General features: G+C 38.1%; 1 protein-coding gene across 2 annotated transcripts in view; it reads left to right on the top strand.

The window, feature by feature from the left end:
- The window catches only part of ZNF536 (zinc finger protein 536), a 322579-nt gene that overhangs the window by 238809 nt on the left and 66342 nt on the right, over window positions 1–17428 (top strand). The window contains exon 7 of one of the 2 annotated variants that reach the window (XM_087940651.1): window positions 1167–1227. The exons of the other annotated variant lie outside the window; for it this stretch is intronic. Coding sequence (XP_087796777.1) covers window positions 1167–1216 — 50 coding nt within the window. The 3' untranslated portion in view covers window positions 1217–1227. The remainder of the gene's footprint in view (window positions 1–1166; window positions 1228–17428) is intronic. 2 annotated transcript variants of the gene reach the window in all.

The raw sequence follows: 17428 nt of genomic DNA, 5'->3' as shown, positions 1-17428 counted from the left end.
CATTTAAACATTATCCATGGAATTTAGCATTCCATTAGACATTAATGTTAAACACTTAACCATTTCATATATAATATGGAGGTCAGGCATGTTATTCTTTCATTACCAAGATGTCATGTATCAAATCCTTCACAGGAAATATGATTCTCAAGAAAATAGGAAGGTAAATATATTGATCTCCACCTCTTTGTCAAATTAGGCCAAACCCTTTGAACTGAGTCAAAAAGTTTGATTTTGAATAAAGAGTAGTTGAGTAAAGCTTCTCTTTAATTGGTCAAGAGTTATAGGTAATTATTGGGAGCTGAGCAAACAGATGAGTACATTCTTATGCATGTCCAAGTGGCCATTTTTTCAATCTCTTCACTGTCCAAAGTTGGCACCATTTTTATAAATGTGATGAAATAATTTCAAATCTTGAGCAAACAAGTCATATATAGGGTGTCAAACTTGGGAGCAAAAGGAATAGGCCAAAGAAAGAAGCATAATTCAGAAAGATTAAAGATGTTAACAAGCTTTTTCCTCCTGGAAAGAGTTCTGTTTTTCTATTTCATTTCCTGGAAAGCTTATTGTTGGGGTGGTTTTTTTGGAATTTCATACCTTGTTGCTTCTAAGTTTGTCATGGTTATCTAATGGTAGAGCACGTATGATGTGGTGTGGTTCTTACAAAAAAAAATAGATCAATGAGAGGACTTCTCATGCTGCCTGTCTTTGGGATGTAACTGAAAAATGGGAAAGAGAAGATATTTGTGTACATGGTCAGGTGAATCTCATAACTTGGATAAATATATGAAGCATAAGAAACTCACACCTCACCTATGTGGATTTCATCAAGCTGTTGGTTGAACTGATTCAATTTGTAGCACTAGACAGCTGTCTAGAACGAAGACTGCTGTGAATCGGTCGCAAGGAACACAAGTTTATTTCACACCTATTTTAAAGTTTGGAGATGATGGTGCCGTATCTATTTGTATCAGCGTGTAGCAAATCTCACACTCACTTTCCCTTTCCCTGTGAAAAGTAGTTATTTCTTTTTTTTTTCTTTTTTCCTTGAGCCTTCCAGTAAGGCTCCCTAAAGCAGAAGGATCTGTGGGGGTTTAATCTGCAAAATGGTGATTACATCTAAGGGACAGAGCTTATATTGTAATTTTGTGCCTGCTGTTTTGCAGGTTTTGAATCCTCTGAGGATGGTGCTGTCTTAAACCAAGCTCTTCAGTGAGATCACTCCATGTGAGTAAGCAGGAGTAACATCCAAAGTACTTTGCTTTTAATCTGGAACCAATTCTGTTATTGTTGTTGTTGTGTTGTTCAGTTGCTAAGTTCATATCTGACTCTTTGCAAGCCCATGGACCATAGCACACCAGCCTTCCCTATCTTCCAATGTCTCCTAGAGTTTGTCCAAACTCATGTTCATTGCGTTGATGACGCCATCGAACCATCTTCTCCTCTGCCATTCCCTTCTCCTTTTGCCTTTCATCTTTCCCAACATCAGGGTATTTTCCATTTGGTTGGAAAATACAACATTTGGCCAACATTTGGTTGGCCAAAGTATTTAAGCTTCAGCTTCAGTATCTGTCCTTCCAAAGAACAGTCAGGGTCAATTTCCTTTAGGACTGACTGGTTTGATCCCCTTCCAGTCCAAGGAACCAATTCTGCCCATCCCGCAAAGTCCTAAACTATCACAGGTTGTTTCAGCCACAATTGATTACATGACTATCTGTTGTCAAACTTGACTTCCCATCAGTGCCCCATTGATCACTCATCCTTTGGCGCATGTTGTATAGTGTTTTCACACTGCCTGGAGGAATGCAATCACTACTGTGGCTGGATTTTTGTGTATCATACTAAGCCATCATGTGATAGTTGGTTGGTTTTGATTTAGCATAATGTGTCAACCTAGCCAATTCTTCTTTAGTCAATGAACCATGGTTAAGCAGACCAAGAATTATGGTATGAATCCAGCCAGGGGTATTTTTTCTGTTGTAGCTGCTCTTACTCAAAAATATTAAAGTCACAAATGGATGCATGGTTGCAATCTCCACAAATCTTTGGCAAATAAGAAGAAGTTCTATTGACTGAAGAAAATAAAATGGTTTTATCTTTCCAAAACTAATACCTTGCCTGTCCAAAAACATCTTTCTTTAACTACAACCAGTGGCCTTTCAGTTGTCTCAATCTCACCTATATGTAGCTCAGCTGTTCTACCACAGCAGTCACGGTCAGATGTTGAAAGGAGTGTCAACAAATTGGACAAGGTATAATTTCTTTCTTTCTTTTTAGTCAATGAGTCCCTTGCCTTATTTTAGTTCAGCATCATTTCTCAGTTGCAAATTTCTGAGTGACATGCAGAATGCAAAACAACATAAAAGGTTTGCCCTCAGGCAAATGTGTGTCCATGTAGGACTTTAATTATTCTTTCTGAATCACGTACAATATGTAAAAACCTAGTTCCCTGCATGGAAATCAGATGCATATCACTTGGATGTATTGTTGTTGTTGTTATTATTATTGCTATTACTATTATAATTATTACTATTTTAGGAGATAGACCAGGCATTTGCAAAACAGTTTCTTGAGCTTATTGCTCTGATATTAGAGAGGAAGGAAAACCAACTTTCCAATGTAATGTTGTAACCGAATGTCATCATCCCTTTTTGCAGTTTGTTCTATTCTTTGTAAACACATTGGCTTCATTCAAACGTATTTGCTAGATGTATGGAGTGTGCAACGTGCCATATTTTGCTTCTTTCTCCATTATTAGCTCCCAATTTTCACCGGTTGAAGCTTAGCCCAAGGATATTTTCACATAGCACTGCTGAACTGCTCTAGGAAGAGTGTGTGGTGTTTTCTGTTTTAAGATATCAGTTGATTACACTATAAAGACAAGACAAAATAAAAAAGCCAAGTACTTCTCGTAAAATATTGCAATGGTACAGAGTCCCCCCCAACAATACCCCTCATTTCTAAGCAGGGATGGCTAGGGGGCAGGGGAAGATAGAACACCCAGCAGATTAGGAAAATATTTGCAGAGTTGTTCAGAACTATTGAAGCACATTCTTCTAGGTTTTGCCCAGAGAAGCAACGAGTCCAGTGTTCCATTGCATAGTTTTATGTCCAAGGAGAATTTGAAGCACTTTCTCTCTTTCTCTGTCTTCTCTCATCTATCTATCTATCTATCTATCTATCTATCTATCTATCTATCTATCTATCATCTATCTATCTATCTATCTATCTATCTATCTATCTATCTATCTATCTATCTATCTATCTATCATCTATTTCCAAGTATTATAGAATTGAATCTACTTGGTTATCGGAAACATGATCTGGCTTTTTTTTAATGGAATGGGAGTTAGTGATATCTTTATCTAGACATTTTCATATCATGACAAAGGACTCAATTAAGGCTTCATTTTGTCAGCCAGTTTTGTGAACATAAAGACATCTATATACTTTATTCCCCTCCCCCCACCACGCACACATCTTATACCACCCAAGATGCAGAAATGGTTCTATTTTTGATCCACAATGATTTGCTTCAGATATGAAACAATTCAAAAATCTGTAACAAATTTATTTGGAGCAGTCCCCAAATAAGAACAATATTTTTTCACAAGGATGCACAGTGTACTTAAGCATAATGCTGTTGCTAATTGCTATTATTTATAAACCTTCATATCTTTTTTTTAAAAAGTCAGAGGAATACGAAATAAGGAAGTATTCGGACATAGGTTTTATAGTGACAGCTCCTGCAGAGACATGGAGAAGGCCAGTGGGGTGGAAACAAGTTTATGCTCAGATGCGTGTTGACAAGATATCTTAAAGTTTCAGGAAAGCTAAATATTTCACAGGTGCCAAATTCATGAAAGAAATATGCTCGTCTGCCCTGCGAGATAAATCAAATTTCTGGTTGGCAATAGCAGGAATCCAAGTTTCCTTCTTTTTCAACAGTCCAATAAAAAGAGGCCTCTCCACCATTTCCATAAATTTGATTTCAGCAAAAAACAACAGCAGCAAATTCGTATTTAGTAAACAGGTTTTCCCTCCAACCCCCATTTTTAAATATTTTGCCTTAACTACTCGATGGTGCTTTTTAGTATCATTTTACATAATTTAATACAATTTGTTCCATCCATTGGTTTTCATGAAGATACAAGCTGTTAGCTTGTGGAAAAGTTGGCATTGTCTCGTAGGCTGGCAAGAGATTATCTCAAAGAGTTCCATTTCAAAGTTCTACAGGGCAACGGCCATTTTGAAGCACATTCACATTAAGATTGAATTAGGCTGTAGCTCCTGTTTGTTTATCGAACAAAAAATGAAATGGATATCACATTTTTTTTTACCCCACTGCCTTTGTAAAATGTATCTGCTTTGCCTCTACATCTCCAAACCTTGAGATGAGATGTTCTATTATATTAAAAAGTCCAGGATTTCATGGTGGCTATCTTTAAATGCTGCCTTCCCTAGAGAATGAAACAGAAGATAAGCATTTCTTAATGATTTGTCCAGAAGGTTAAGCAAGACTAAGTGGCTAAATAGAACACAATAAGCAGAATTTTGTTGCTTCCTTGTGGTTAATGATGGACATGTATGGACATTTTTTTCCAGTTTTAACCCTCTGTTCTGCTGTTAGGTACAAACAACCAGACGTACACTTGTAGAATATAAACTAGCAACTTTATTGCTCAATGCATGTTTTACAGGAATCTTCTCAGATTGGTAGTTTGCCCTTGGGAAAGACTAGATAAGGCATTCAAGTTGGTGGTCAGACCTTGCCTTCTTGTGTCTACATAATTCCAGTCTCATCCCCCCACTTGACTGCTCCCTTCCAACTGGGACAGTCTCTCTTTGATGTCTGCATCCCTGTCTTTATGACTCCCATTTGTATCAAATAAACAATTCTGAAGAGAGGCATCTGCCATTTAATGCAGATTTTAGTTTATTTATTTACAGAACGTTTATACCCCTGTATCTTTACCTTCTTTCCATACATTGTTCATCCATTTGCTGGTGAAATACTGCAAAAACTCAATCCAAATAAAATGATTCACTGATACAATGCCAGAATAGAATTTAATATTTTTACTGGAGGTGGGTGAGAAGCTATCCAGTTGGCCTCAGTTTTCGGTGTGTCAAATGATTGTCTAAGGAATCCTGGGCATTATTTTATTTTGGTACACTTGCAGATTAGGAAATCCTGCACAATGGTAAATGTTCTGGCTACTGACCAAATATGCTACATTTCATTTCATGCACATGAGATAGGTGATAGATATTTCAATATTGTGTCAAGAAGAACAAGAAACAATTACGTGTTAAGTATTTTAATAAAGGCTGTGCCATGATGGAATAGACAGTTTGGGGAGATGGTAGACTTATTATAAGATAGATGCTCATGTGTCAGGGACTTTGTTCTAATGGGTCCTTTACTTGGTAAAAGCCCTATGATTCTACCACTATTAAATGTGATGGAAGATTTTCATGAAAGATTAGTACATTGATAGCTTTGTGGGGCATAACTTCTCTTTCATTGGTATGAACATTTAAGGATAAAGTGAAGGTGTATATAGAATCATGGGAACATTTTCCAAAGACTTTTGAGCGCTTGATAACTTCAGGATATGGAACTCCATGTAGAAAGTCACCCACCGTGATGCTGGTAGAGCATTCTGCGTTATTATTCATCCAATTCATGGATAAATGAATGGATGGAACAATGTAAAAGCTGTGGTAAAATTTGCAGGTCTACTCCAAAATTCATAAATGCCTCTTAGGAAAAATATAAATAACCTCAACATCCAAATCTGATAGGTTCTGAAGATTCTTGGTGTATTATCCCTTCTTTGAAGAGGTAGAACTTCATCATACTTTCCCAAACTATGATTTATGATCAGATCTATAGCTTGGGTCCTACCTTAGCTTGGACTTCCAAGAAGTGATGAAGTTAATCTCATAGCCACCTGGAAACCTGGAATCAAAAGGTCAGAAGGAAGATCCAGAGACACAGTTAGTATCTGTGTAAACTGCAGTAGATTAGCAACGATTTAGACTTCCTACTATCTAACAACATGTGCTCCTAAGCGTAATTATAATGAGATTCCAGTCCTCTCCATTCTGCTTTATACAACTTCTTTGTATAATTTGTCCATAGTGCCTTATATTTTTAAATACAACAAAACAGCGTGCTTTGATTCATTTTCATTTCATCACCAAGGGTATGCTAATTAAACATGAGTAAACACAGAAAAAAATGGTAAAGAAATGTATGCAATCTCATGGCTGGTAGATGTGTTTAAAATGTAATTGTTGTGCATTATCTATTAACTATTTACAAGGTAATCATTCTTATGGCCGAGATGCCTTCATTGTTACGGCCTTGCTTAACTGATGGCAGCTGCACACGAGTCTCAAACACTAACCCAGATCTCCAGTGGGGCAACTCCATTTAGAAATGCAATTCTTCCTTTGGAATCATGCTGCCCTCTCATAACAGAAGAGATTCGATAGAGAAACATACATATAATTTTCTACGAAGCCACGGAACTATTTTAAGCATAAATGAAAGAGGTTGAAGGTATGGGGTTTTTTCTCTCTTTTCAATGGGAGGAGGCTAAGAAGCATCAGCAGGATGCAATCCAAGTGATCTGTATTGTATCTTACTATGGCATGTTCACAGCCAACGATGGATTATAGCTACTCTCCAAAGAATTGGTACTTTCTGTAACCCTATCGAAGCTACGAGGAGCCCTGTTTACTCTCCTCCCCGGCCATCTGCTTGGAGCATCTGGTAATCAGGTGCAAGCCCCCATATATAGAGCATTCATGCTTAAATTTGCAGCTACCTTGCCACCCACATTGGCTTTTGTTACACTGCCAGCATGCACCTCTTTGTGAATTGGATAACAATCGGGGACTGAGAATTCCACCATCAGTGTGCTGAAATTGTGATGGCTCGGGTGTCATTATCCTCTCCTGCTAATCTAATCTGATCTAAGTTATCTATTTTCTAGTTTGTTTGTTTGTTTGTTTGTCTGTCTGTTTCCTCCTCTACTATAGATACCATATTCAGTCTTCCTCTACCATGGAATCTATCTTATTGTGATTCAGACAAAAATGTGTAGATTCCCACCCACCCACCCAAACACACATCCCAAAAACGTCACTAAGTCTGTATATGGACTGTAAGGAAGCACCTGTCATTCTTGTCTGTATCAGTTACATCCTATGAATGAGCCAACTCTTTTTGTTTGCATCTATTATCTGGATATTTGGCAAAAGGATTTTTCACATCTTTGACTTCAGAATAACAGAAAACAGAGATGGAAGGGACCTTGGAGGTCTTGTAGTCCAACCCCCCCTGCTCAAGGAGAAACCCCTATACCATTTCAGACAAATATTGTCCAATCTCTTCTTAAAAACCTCAAGTGTTTTTAGCACCCACAAATTCTGAAGGCAAGTCATTCCACTGATTCATTGTTCTCACTGTCAGGAAATTTCTGCTTAGTTCTAGGGTTGCTTCTCTCCTTGGTTAGTTTCCATTGCCTCCAGGTTCCTTCAGATAACAGATAATCAGAGTTGGAAGAGACCTTGTAGGTCATCTAGTCCAACCCCCCGCCCAAGCAGGGGACCCTACACCATTTCTGACAAATGGCGGTCCAGTCTCTTCTTGAAAGTCTCCAGTGATAACGCTCCCACAACTTCTGAGGGCAACTTCTGTTCCATTGATTGATTGTTTTCACTGTCAGAAAGTTTCTCCTTATTTCCAGGTTCAATCTCTCCTTGTTCAGTTTCCATCCATTATTCCTTGTCTGGCCTTTGGGTGCTTTAGAAAACAGCTTGAACCCTCCCTCTCCTGTGGCAGCCCCTCAAATATTGGAAGACTGCTATCATGTCTCCCCTGGTCCTCCTCTTCACTAGACTAGCCAGGCCCAGTTCCTGTAACTGTTCTTCATTATGTTTTAGACTCCAGTCCCCTCATCATCCTGGTTTCTCTGCTCTGAACTTTTTCTAGAGTCCCAACATCTTTTTTATAATGTGGAGACCAAAACTGGATGCAGTACTCTAGGTGTGGTCTTAGTGCTCTAGGTGTGATCTTCCTTTTTGCATATCTTTGAATGTACAAAAGCAGTCCAAATAATCAACACCACTATCATCATCATCATCTTCGTCACCATCATCATCACACTGCATTCTACTTTACCCACATAGCAGAATTCTTTGTACCCATATTTACTAACTTTCCAAAATGTCTATTTGGCTCCTTATGCAAACGTATATCAGAAAGTTAAGTTTAATTTGCTAACATAATGTTCATGCCCCCTTTGTAAGGAGCAATAAGGTGTGTGACAGAACCCTTAGAAATGTCTTTAATTTCTTTCATTCAGAGGGCTGAAGACAAGGCTGCTTCTCTCTAGGATTCCAAAGCTGAAAGTGTATATTCAGATGCATAATACATCCAAGTTGAGACATTTTCTCTTGTCAAAAGAGTCAAAACATTCCGTCTGGGAGGAAATTAAGTTGACAGAGAAAGAGGAGAATCCATAATTCAATGAGAATGTCCATGTTTGATTCCTGGCCTTTTCAGTTGAGCACAGTAGGTTGCTGTTTGTGGTGAGACCTGAGATTGTAGACAATTGGTATAGACAATTACTAGGCAAGATACATCAATTGCTTAAGCATCGTGTTACAGCCTAGTAGAATATACATCCATCTCTATCTGCCTTGCCATTTCCTCTTAACTGCTGTCTCTGACATTTGCTTTTCAGTTCGAAAACATCCAAAAATTGTGGGAATGAAAGTTCCCAGTAGCCTAGCAATAATGTATATTTTGGTCTTTAGCTTGTCCTCAACGGAATATTATCAGGCAACACATTTCTCCTAGTGGATAGGCCTAATGTACCCTATGCTATCTTTTTTGGGGATCTTTACAAATAGGGAATCTTTGCAACTTTTTATCCTGGCCAAATTAATGGACACTTTAGCCTGTTACGTTCTTTGTATGGTCCTAGGTTTGTACCTATAAAACTGTTGAAGGAACTATCTGTAATTCTCGGTAAAATAAGTATATTTGTCACACACCATGTGGTAGTAGGTATCATTAAAGTAGAAAATGAATAAAAGCATTCCAAGTAAATATCTGCACCATTTCAGTGTCAAATTATGTGATGTTGGTCATTTAAGCCATGTGCTCTCAAAATGGAGTTCCACTAATATTATTGAAAATAAAAACCAAAGCAGCAGGATTGACATCTCCTTGTAGATTTGGGATATGATACCAATAGATATTGCAGCATGTTTATTTATTTATTTTTAATTTATTGATTTGATTTGTCAATCGCTTACAAGATAACAGTTATAAGTATAAACATGAATAAGAATACAGGAAATAGGTTCAAATAAATGGGGACAATAGGACAGGGATGGTAGGAACGATTGTGCGCTTATGCACACTCCCCTTACAGACCTCTTAGAAATGGGGTGAGGTCAATAGTGGATAGTTTGAGGTTAAAGGAGTGGGGATTAGAGGCTCTAACAACAGCATCAGGTAGTGCATTCCAGGCATTGACCACTCTGTTGCTGAAGTTGTACTTTCTGTAATCAAGTTTGGAGCGGTTTACCCTGAGTTTGTATCTGTTGCAATTGTATTGTTGCAGTTGAAGCTGAAGTAGTCATTGACTGCTAGGACATTGTAGCAGATAATATTGTGTACTACATTTAAGTCCAAGCAGCATAGTTCAGGGTTGTCCAAGCCCAAAATTTAAAGTCTGGTGATATACGGTATTCTTTTGTGTAGTACTCTTCTCGTGAAATACTTCTGGACTCGATCAGTTGTATTAATGTCTGATATACAGTGTGGATTCCAGACAGATGAGCTGTATTGAAGTATTGGTCTACCAAAAGTTTTGAATATATATTTTATATAGTGAGCTGGGCATGTTCCAAACATTAGATGGAATTGTTTAGAGATCCTTGTCAGTTTTGAAACATTTGATAGACCTGTCCCAGGATAATATGGCAGGATCCAATCTGAGTCAGTCACTGGGACCAGAGGTTTAATCTTCTGGATTTTGGGACTCAAAAAGGTCAGAGAATGTGTCATTCTGGTAGGGACAGCCTATTCTGGAGAGAAAAATTATCTGATGATGGGCTCCAGCTTGACTACGAAGCTTGGAAGACTAAACTTCTGGCCCAGTTGACCAACCCAGATTGGATCTGAAGGATGTCCTCCTTTTATCACGTTGATTCTAAAGGGTTTACTCTGTTTGAATCCTGCCTACGAGTTATCTGAATAGGTAGATGGATGATTTTGCTCATCCAATGGGCAGGCATACTTGTGAGCAATGTATTGAGTGGCTGCGCGTATCACTCTCGAATGCGGTAATCAAGGTAAGATGCTGAAAAATTGGCCTGATGGAAATTGCGTGCAATTTTACATACATTGCCTTGAAATATCGTTGATGTATCCTACAGATGCACCACAGAAGCTGAATGCTCATATGGCTAATTGCTGAAGCTGAATATGCTCCCAGCCTTTCATAAGGGACCTTTTTCACAAGTGGGTAAAATGAACGAGCATTTAGTAAAGGGGGAAAATAAGGTCTTATTGGCGTGAGTCACTAGGCTGGCTTCCCCTGGCTGTTGCGCTGTAAGTCAGTTGGATAAGTTTGACAGCAATTTAAGTCCCATTGACAATTGCTGTCACAATATTGAAGGAAGATTGTATCAACAGAAGTGGTCGACATTCAACCAGTCATATGGACTGGATGAGTTTACCATATGCTTAACTACAAACTTTTCTTGGAACCCTTTTTATGACTGCTTGACAAGCTTATGATATCAATCAATACCAAAACTTCATATGAAATGTTAGGTTGCTTTGAGGAAAGAAAATCTAGGTTTTTTTGGTTAGTGGGTTTGTTTATCAGAGAACAGACAAGAGTGGGCAGATTTAATACTGGTGCAGATTAGAATATGTCAATTTTTATTTTTTATTTTTGCTTTGCTTTGTTTTGTTTTAATTGTAAAGGAGTTAATTCAGATGGTTGTATCCAGAGTGGGTGTGCTCTTCAGCCATTGAAGCCATAGATTCAGCAAGAATCTATTATTTAAGCCACAATCATGACAAAGAGGGAGTGTCTATTGATGCTAACAGATAGTTATATAGGTATATATAGATATAGATAGATAGATAGATAGATAGATAGATAGATAGATAGATAGATAGATAGATATATGGGGGGAGAGAGAAAAAGGGAGAGAGAGATGTATTGAATGAAGAGAGGGTGTGTTTGAATAATATTGGGGTAAAATCAGTTGGTTGTTGTGTTCAGTATGTTGTGAAAGAACAGCTATAATCTTATCATGTAGTCTTATTATGATAAGCCATTATAAGTTTTATTTTAAAAGACACACAGAGAAATACATACGTACAGCCATGTATATACAGGGATTGGATTTTCTTAGCCTCAGATTAGAATTTGGTTTAGCATGTGGGCTGAACCCAGTCAGGTTGTGGTATGAAGGACAAAAGGTGGAAGAGGAGGTGTTAGTAGTTGTAGGAGGTGTTAGTAGTTGTGAATTGATGTTAGTAGGCGCTTGATGTTAGTAGTTGAAGGTTACAATCCTTTAAGAAAAGGACAAATATATGCCATTTTAAACTTCTGATCATGAACACAAACCTGTAAACATGTCACATAACCAAGGGTGATTTTTAAATATTCTAATATATATTATATATAATAAACACACCAAGCTAAAAATTCAGAGAGGCCATTCAGACAAAAAAAAACCTGATCCTTCTCTGTCTTGATTTGCTATGTTTTATTAGCACTGGGCTAATTTAAATTTATTCACATGTATGGTTAACAGTTAACAATGATCAGGTTTGAACAGTATGGAAAGTATAGGCTGAGCTTAAGTAGCTTATTAATCTTTCTCACTAGGTGTTTAGATTGTGCGTTATTTTTTTATTTTTCTTTGTAGAAATCACTGTCTGTATTATAAGTGGAAAAAAAACTATTGTGTTATATAGATCAATCCATATAAATACCTACATAACAGAGCCTGATATACTGAGAAAGTTTATGGTGATCTAAAAACAGGATAAATGGGAGAGCTAGTAAAATATGCATTTATTGATTGGGTATATGTGTGTATTTCTATCTGTGTGTCAATAAACCTGACAATTATACTTAGAAAAACAAGATATAGGTGTATTTATAAAGAACTAGAATATGGGATTAAACTGTATTTCTTGTATTCTGCTGAAAGGTTTTGTTGAAGAAAGACAGATATAGTAGCTCTGCTCCTGAAGGCATGTTATCACCTGAGATCAACCACGGATAACACATTGTTGGAATGTATTTCTATGCAACAACTATAGTAGTATTCAGCCAGTAGATGGCAGTGTTTACATGTTTGGATCTATGGTATATACTGGACATTCTTTTCTTCTAAGTAGAGTTTCCTGTTTCCTGTTACAGTTAAAATAGCTGAGCAGTAAAGCACATGGTGACTGTACTGTTTGTTTGCTCCGTACTGCTATATATAAACAGAATTTCTAAAACATACATTGGTCTTTGTGAATCGTGGAGGTGAAAATAGCCAAAATGCTGGACAGAAGATAGCAATGGATTGCTTTTGAACATGTGTGAAACAACAACATGTGTACAAAAGTGGTAAGGCTTGCATCACAACACTCCATCTGTCATCTCACCAAGTTTGATGGCTCTCTCAGATATCGCTGAACATGCAGCCTGCTAGTGATGAAATCCATCCTTCCTTCCCGCCTTCCCTCCTTCTCTTTCTTTCTTTCTTTCTTTCTTTCTTTCTTTCTTTCTTTCTTTCTTTCTTTCTTTCTTCCTTTCTTCCTTCCCTGCCTCCCTCCCTCCCTCCATTTATATCTTGCTGCAATCTGGTGACTTTTAGTGGTTCATATGGTATAAGAAGAATCTTCTTCAAATAGCTGGTAAATAGTTACCATGTATAAACCCAGACAAGCACGTCTGCGAATAAGCTGGCTCTTGAAATTTCAACCAAACTATAAGCAGTCCTTGACTTACAACCACAATTAGTTGTTGTCATGGCGGTTTAAATCCAAAGATTGTCTTATTGGTGGATCGCATAAAGCGTACAGGTAGTGCTTGACTAACTATGGTTCACTGAACATCAGTTCAAAGTTACAATGGCCTCGGTGACTTATGACCCATTGGGTTGTCCCTGCCAGAATGACACATTCTGGAGAGAAAGAGGAGTTCCCTGAGATTGAGCTCCATTCACAATTCAGGTGTTCAGCAACCGGATCACATTTATGACAGTTGCAGCAACTTGTGATCATGTGATCTTGATTTGCAACCCTCCCAGTTGGCGTCCAACAGTCAAAGTCAATTGGGAAAGCTGGATTCCTTATGTGATTCACTTAACAGCCACTGTGGTTTGCTTAAGGACAGCAGAAAAATGGTTGTAAAATCAGGTTCGGTCACATGACTATTCATTTAACCGTAATCACAAATTTAGCAATCGCAGCCACAAGTTTAGCACAATTTCTGTTGTGATGGTTGGTCTATGGTGGCAATAAATAAATAAATCAGAAGCAGCTGCAGCTCACCAAAGCTTATGTCTTTTAATAAAATTTGCAAGTCAAAAAAGACGATATTGGACTCCTTCTGATTTTATTTCAATATATACAGGAGCAATTTATTCATTAATATCAGCTGTGTGGGAAATTCTGGCTATGTTCAACGATAACACTAAATTATGATCCTGTGTACAATTGTATGCAAGAAATTGGGGGAAATGTGTTTCTTTTTCGAATAATCACAATCTCTTAATTAAGACCAAATTGGGGAAGAATTAGGGATTAATTTTATGTGACTAGTTTAGATAAACCACAGCTAAATCTTTCACTCTTCCTGCCTATGATATTATTACCCTACTCCTGAGTTTATGTATCATTTTAAGCCCTAATACTGCTGGTTTAGTTTTGATATAAGATTATAAGGGGAACACAACCCTTGTTTGTTTGTGTGTTTGTCTACACAACATATATCCCACATTTTTATGCTTTGAATGGTGATGTTGCAGATTGGCAACCATGCTCTCTGGCAGAGGGTCAGCCTTTTCAAGAACGAAGATTAATATATGTCAGTTTCGGGCTTGGATTTCATCACTTGGAAACCTGATGATATTCATGTCCCAGGATAATGTTGTAGGATCCAATCTGTGTTGGTCCCCAGAACCAGAGGTTTAGTCTTCTGGAGCCCATATCAGGGACCTTCTCTCTCCCAGAATGTGTGCTTTGAGCTATTCTGCATGTGATATTTAGATGGTGCCTCATCAGCTTTTTGAAGCAAGCAAGAACAAGGAAGAGGAATTTTGGGCCTTTAGGTTACTATAACAAAAGCCTAAAAATCTATCACAGCCTTCTCAACCGCAACGTATACCTAGCACAATCAAGCCAGGGTGGTTTTGAGTCTCTTCTTCTTACTGCTTTTTGTTTTGCTAGGGTGTGCAAATAACCATTCTGAAATAGTTTGACGGTCTCTTCTCTGAGTCAATTCAACCTCTCCTCCCCTACTTAGCAAGTGGCCACTCAGTCTTGCCCAACACAACATGGCTTAGAGTGATGTATGGACAGCCTGTGACTAGTTGAAAGACAGACTAGATGCCTGCGATCTTATCTCAGCTGCCCAGGGGAATTGGAAAAGCAGGCAAGCTTTTGCTAGCTGTAATTTAGCATCGCAGCTGAGTGAATTGCTCACATCCTAAACCACTGGTGTTAAACCATTTCTACTTTCTCTCTTCGGTCTCTTAGTATCAAGAGCACGGTAAGATCAATAGTTTCGAGAAATCTGAACCAAGCCTCTTATGAATTTGTGCATTAGCCTTATTCGCAAGCACTAATATAATTACAGCTGAGATAGATGCCATCCTCAGTTTCTCTTATTTGTCACCACTCTCCCTATTCATCGATATCAAATTTTGTTTATGCATCCTTGTCTGCAACTGGGATTTGCATTGCTCGGCCAAAAATTGGTTGAGTTTAGATGGTGCCATCTGCTGAATATTCTTCAACTCTTATTAAGCTTAAATGTGTTTTTGTATTCTTTCTTTCTTCCAGCCCTCCCTCCTTTTCCCCTCTTTCTTTTTTCTTTCTTTCTTTTCTCTCTTTCTCTTCCTTCCTTCCCTCCTCCCCCTCTTCCTTCTTCTTCTTTCTTTCCTTCCTTCCTTCCCCTAACCCTTCTTCTCCTTTTCTTTCTTTCTTTCTTTCTTTCTTTCTTTCTTTCTTTCTTTCTTTCTTTCTTTCTTTCTTTCTTTCTTTCTTTCTTTCTTTCTTTCTTCTCTTTCTTCTTTCTTTCCTTCCTTCCTTCCTTCCTTCCTTCCTTCCTTCCTTCCTTTTTTTTCTTTCTTTCTGTCATGAGAAAAGTAAAATGAAGTCTGGGAATTTTTAAATGTGGCAATTATTAGAGATTCATGTTAACAACAAAACAAAACAAGTTGTGTATGGTGTCTTTTAAAGACATGCTTAAGATTCGGCAATCCATTTAGTAAGCATCTACAAATTTACCAGCACTAAATTGAAAAAAAAATGCATAGCAATTGTTCAGGAGTACAAATTTGATGATCAGATGCAAACTCAGATTTAGGATGAAGGACTCGTGCCCCCAATTATTTGACCACCTGGTGCTTCAAATGGTTGTTTGGGGAACTGGCACAAATCCACAGCAAAGAGGTACATTCAGATACCAGAGAAACATGGGAAAGTAAGTTCTTGTTCCAAGTCCAAATATGTTGCTCATTCATTTGATTGCTCATATTTTCCAGAATTTTACTTACTTGCTACTTTTTAATTCAAAAGTGAAATCAAAACTTCCTCCAGGGCAAAGCTATTTATTCTTAATCTTCTCTATTTGGGATTGAGAGAACATACAAGTTTAGATGCAGGTCAATTCATATAATTATTTCCTTCCTTCCTTCCTTCCTTCCTTCCTTCCTTCCTTCCTTCCTTCCTTCCTCCCTCCCTCCCTCCCTCCCTCCCTCCGTCTTTCTTTCTTTCTTTCTTTCTTTCTTTCTTTCTTTCTTTCTTTCTTTCTTTCTTTCTTTCTTTCTTTCTTTCTTTCTTTCTTTCTTTCTTTCTTTCTTTCTTTCTCCCCCCCTCTAACTCATGTCTCTTCCCAGAGCATTCAACACCTCTACTATATACATTCTTCATTATATCTACCAATCCATGGTCTCTGGATGGTATCTCAGACCTTCCAAGCTGGCAAGTGATGCCAGCAGGCTTGAATTGCCAATTCCACCAGTGAACATGGATGAAATGTCAGGGAACTGTCCACATGTGCATGATGCTATCAGAGGTGGGGAAAGGAAAGACTGCCTATTTATGGGCTAGAGGCATTAAGGCATTCACAATCCAGCTAGCTTCTTCCATTGTACCAAAAGAATATTACAACATTACTTTAGGCTGCCAACCTGTACCCAGATAGCTGGGAATAAATCTTGCTGAGATTGCTTTCTTAGCAGACACAGCAGGACTGCGCTGTGAATTTTGCAAGTTACTATGTTTTGCATACACTTTTGTGTGTCCTTCCCACTTCCAAATCCAAATTTAAACACCTGAAAAATATATTGTTGTTGCTTTTGTTAAACCTATTTAGTGTCTGGAAGGGGTGGAGGAGAAGAGACTGTGAGACAATAAGCATGTATGACGAAGAGATAATGGATTTACTTTAACCTTTGTAATGTTGTGCGATATTTAAATTTATGTTGATTCCCTCCATGTTACATGCAAGTAATTAATTTTGTCTTACTGACAGATGATTCTCAGTGACTGATTTTCAAGAGAAAATCCAGACAGGTATTTCTTTAAAAACAAAACCAAAAAACATTTTGCTTTCATTTAAGATGGCTTGCATTTGTGGGTGGGTGGGTGGGTGGGTGGGGCTTTGTTTTCATTATGGGGCAGCTTGGGCAGCTATTTAGGTGGCAGGCTGAATTCTCATTACCGTTTATAAATCCCTGATAGTTAATCATGTGAAAGCCTGCCAAGGAGAGGTGGGTTTGCTGCTTCCAACAATGCACTTGCTCCAAGATGTACCAAATCTGAGTATTAGACAAATGCATGCCTCTGTCTTTGGTCACCCTTCTTATGAATAGTTTGGGAGAGCGTTATTTGTCCAGAATGGGAATCCAAACGAATCTTTTCCCCCGGGGTTTCATTACTGGATCATTAGAAGAAACCCTAAAATGAGGCAGCGCCAAAGACTCATGACATGGCCCTCCCTGAACGGTGTTTCAGGCGAGCCATGTGCCAATGTTTTCCCATTTTTACAAAATAGCAGGCTTCTGGATGCAGAAAAGTATTGGTTTTGTTTTACGTAGTGGAGATGACCAAGGAAGAAGTGATTTGTATTATCTCCTAAGCTCAGCAATA

Source organism: Pseudonaja textilis, chromosome 11 (assembly GCF_049901715.1).
Source record: "Pseudonaja textilis isolate UNSWEBS1 chromosome 11, rPseTex1.2, whole genome shotgun sequence".
Lineage (NCBI taxonomy): Eukaryota > Metazoa > Chordata > Lepidosauria > Squamata > Elapidae > Pseudonaja > Pseudonaja textilis.
This window is presented reverse-complemented; position numbering and strand designations above follow the sequence as displayed.